The sequence below is a fragment of the Cryptomeria japonica genome, chromosome 11 (assembly GCF_030272615.1).
Source record: "Cryptomeria japonica chromosome 11, Sugi_1.0, whole genome shotgun sequence".
Lineage (NCBI taxonomy): Eukaryota > Viridiplantae > Streptophyta > Pinopsida > Cupressales > Cupressaceae > Cryptomeria > Cryptomeria japonica.
Genome location: NC_081415.1, coordinates 506,340,601 through 506,343,109, shown reverse-complemented (window position 1 = coordinate 506,343,109; position 2,509 = coordinate 506,340,601). Strand labels below are relative to the sequence as shown.

Below are 2,509 nucleotides of genomic sequence, written 5' to 3'. Positions count from 1 at the left end.
TTTTTTCTCCATCTGGTCCTTGTCGCCCTCTTTGTCTTTAATATTATCAAATGTGCTAATCAGAATGTTCATATTGTCCACAAAGGCTTTAAGAATCTAGAAATTTTGTTCCGCTATCCTCTTTACGATAAGTTCCATCTTGTCGACTCTATTGCCCAAATTTTTCATGGTAATTTCTAGCCCATTCGCCTCTCTATTCCCTTCCATTTCCTTAACCTTGTTCCATGCTTCCTTGTGACAATTAGTGAATAGAGATGTGTCAATTTAAATATACTTTAATTAAGTCTAAAGTTAAAAATTGTTCATATAGAAAACTTTTTCGAAGTCTCTATAAAGTCATTAAAATTTAAAGAGACAATTCTTCTCGATGAATGCTATAAGAAAATCTATCTTTATCATATCTATCATAAAAATATTATCCATTAAAATATTTTACATTTATTATAATTGATAAAGTAGTAACTAAAATAACTAAAATAATATTTATACTTTATTTCCAATATAATTAACAAAAAAAAATTAGGAAGATGGTGGTGCTGGTCTTAGGAAAATGGAAGTACAGAACACTGCTCTCGGTGTGAAGCTAGCTTGGAAAATGTGTAAGGAACCTCAGAAATTGTGGTGCAGGTTGTTCCAAAAGAAGTAGCTTGATTCAAAAGACACTAACAAAATTCTCACAATGGCTAACTCGGAGAAGGGCTCAGCTCCTTGGAACTTCTTATGGGATAGTAGACATATTATCACAGACCACATCTCATGGCAAATTGGTAATGGTTGCACTGCGTTGTTTTGGAGAGACTCCTAGGACGGGTTTCCTGCATTAGCAGATTCATTTGAAGACAAGGGATGGGTTGACATGGTGGAAAATTGCATAGGACAACATGTGTGCAACTACATGGAAAGACTGGTTGATCAGAATGACCTGAGGAAATGGAAAAAAATCAACACTGGAAATCCTTCATTAGCTATGGAAAGCAATAAAAGATAGGAAAATACTGGAGTCTGTGGAAGAAGATATCATAATTTGGTTTGCAGCGAAATCTGAGAGTTACAGCTCCAAACTTGGATATGAAGTTCAGAGGCAAAGAGGCTCCATCAACACTTGGCCACATAAATTGTGTTGGAGTCACAAAGTACTCCCAAAAGTTGGGGCTTTCCTGTGGATCGCTCTTCATAACAGAATCCTAACCGGGGATAAACTCAAAACTATAGGTATATTGGGCCCTAACCGCTGTGTTATGTGTTGTGCAGAGGAAGAATCAGCAAATCATCTACTTTTTTGGTGTCCGGTGGCAAAATATTGTTGGAACTGGTTCCTTGAAAGTATTAATTGGGTGATAGTTAAAAACGAAAGACTTTTGACTTCATTCTTGCTTGGCCAAATAGACAAAAGACAAAATGGTGTGATTTATGGCTAATTGAACCTTCCTTAGTAGTATGGCATATCTGGAAAGAAAGGAACATGAGAATTTTCAAGGAGGCATCATTGTCACAAGTCATGCTTGTGGAAAAGATCAAAACTGCAATAGAAGAAGTAATAAATGGAAAGAAAATAATAAGCAGTCCTAAAATATACACTAATTGGGATGCATAAATGGAGAAGAGATGGGCCTTTAAAGAAGTACCATTATATGTCCCCCCATGAAAGCGTCCTTATAGAAATACTATCAGATGGAAGGCCCCTCCAAGGGGTTGGACAAAATTGAACTTCGATGGTGCTAGTAAGGGGAATCTGGGGGAATCGGGTATAGGAGCCATAATTCGTGATGAGCATGGCAATATCCTTCATGGGCTGTTTGGGGGCATTAGAGTCGCCACGAACAATGAAGCAGAGATTCGTGCACTAGAGGCAGGACTTCATCTTTGTATTAGGCAGGGACTCTCTCGAATCATAATTGAGGGCGACTCACAGATTATAATAGATGGAATCAGTCGATTAAGTTTTCATAACTGGAAGCTCAATAAATGGGTTCCTATGATAAAAGAGAATATAAGAATAATTGAGATCTTCGAGATTGGGCATGTCTACAGAGAAGGGAATCGGGTGGCTGATTACCTTGCGAACCTCGGAGTTGGAGGAAATGATGATTCTGTTTACTTTTGCGAGGCATCTGCTGCGGAGGATATCAAAGGACAATGCTTGAAGGACTGCCAAAGATATCCACGATAGGGGATCGGGTAGCATGCTTGCAACTTTTTGACCCTACTGGCCTGCCAGGACATTGTGTTGGCACCTTGATAAACACTGGTGAAGTACGAGACTAAAAATTCAAGCAAAAAAATAGGCTCTTTGGCGGTAGGATCACATGGCCCCTGAGCAGTCCATCATGATGCCTAGAATTAGCCACCACATCGGTAATGGTATAATGCAGAATGGGAGATCCTAACAGGATATGGACAGGGCATAATTGATTGATATCTCAAATCCTGACCTTATATGTCGATCCTCCTAGCGAAGGCAAGCTATGAAAGAGCGAGTGTCATTTTGGGAGCTTTGCAAAGACAAATT

General features: G+C 38.8%; 1 protein-coding gene across 1 annotated transcript; it reads left to right on the top strand.

Annotated features, from left to right (window-relative positions):
* The first annotated feature begins 550 nt into the window (after positions 1–550).
* LOC131860272 (uncharacterized) lies at positions 551–2,170 on the top strand. The gene is made up of 2 exons (XM_059214655.1): positions 551–627; positions 1,672–2,170. Exons 1-2 carry the CDS (start codon positions 551–553, stop codon positions 2,168–2,170), a joined length of 576 nt encoding a protein of 191 aa, XP_059070638.1.
* The last annotated feature ends 339 nt before the right edge of the window (positions 2,171–2,509 follow it).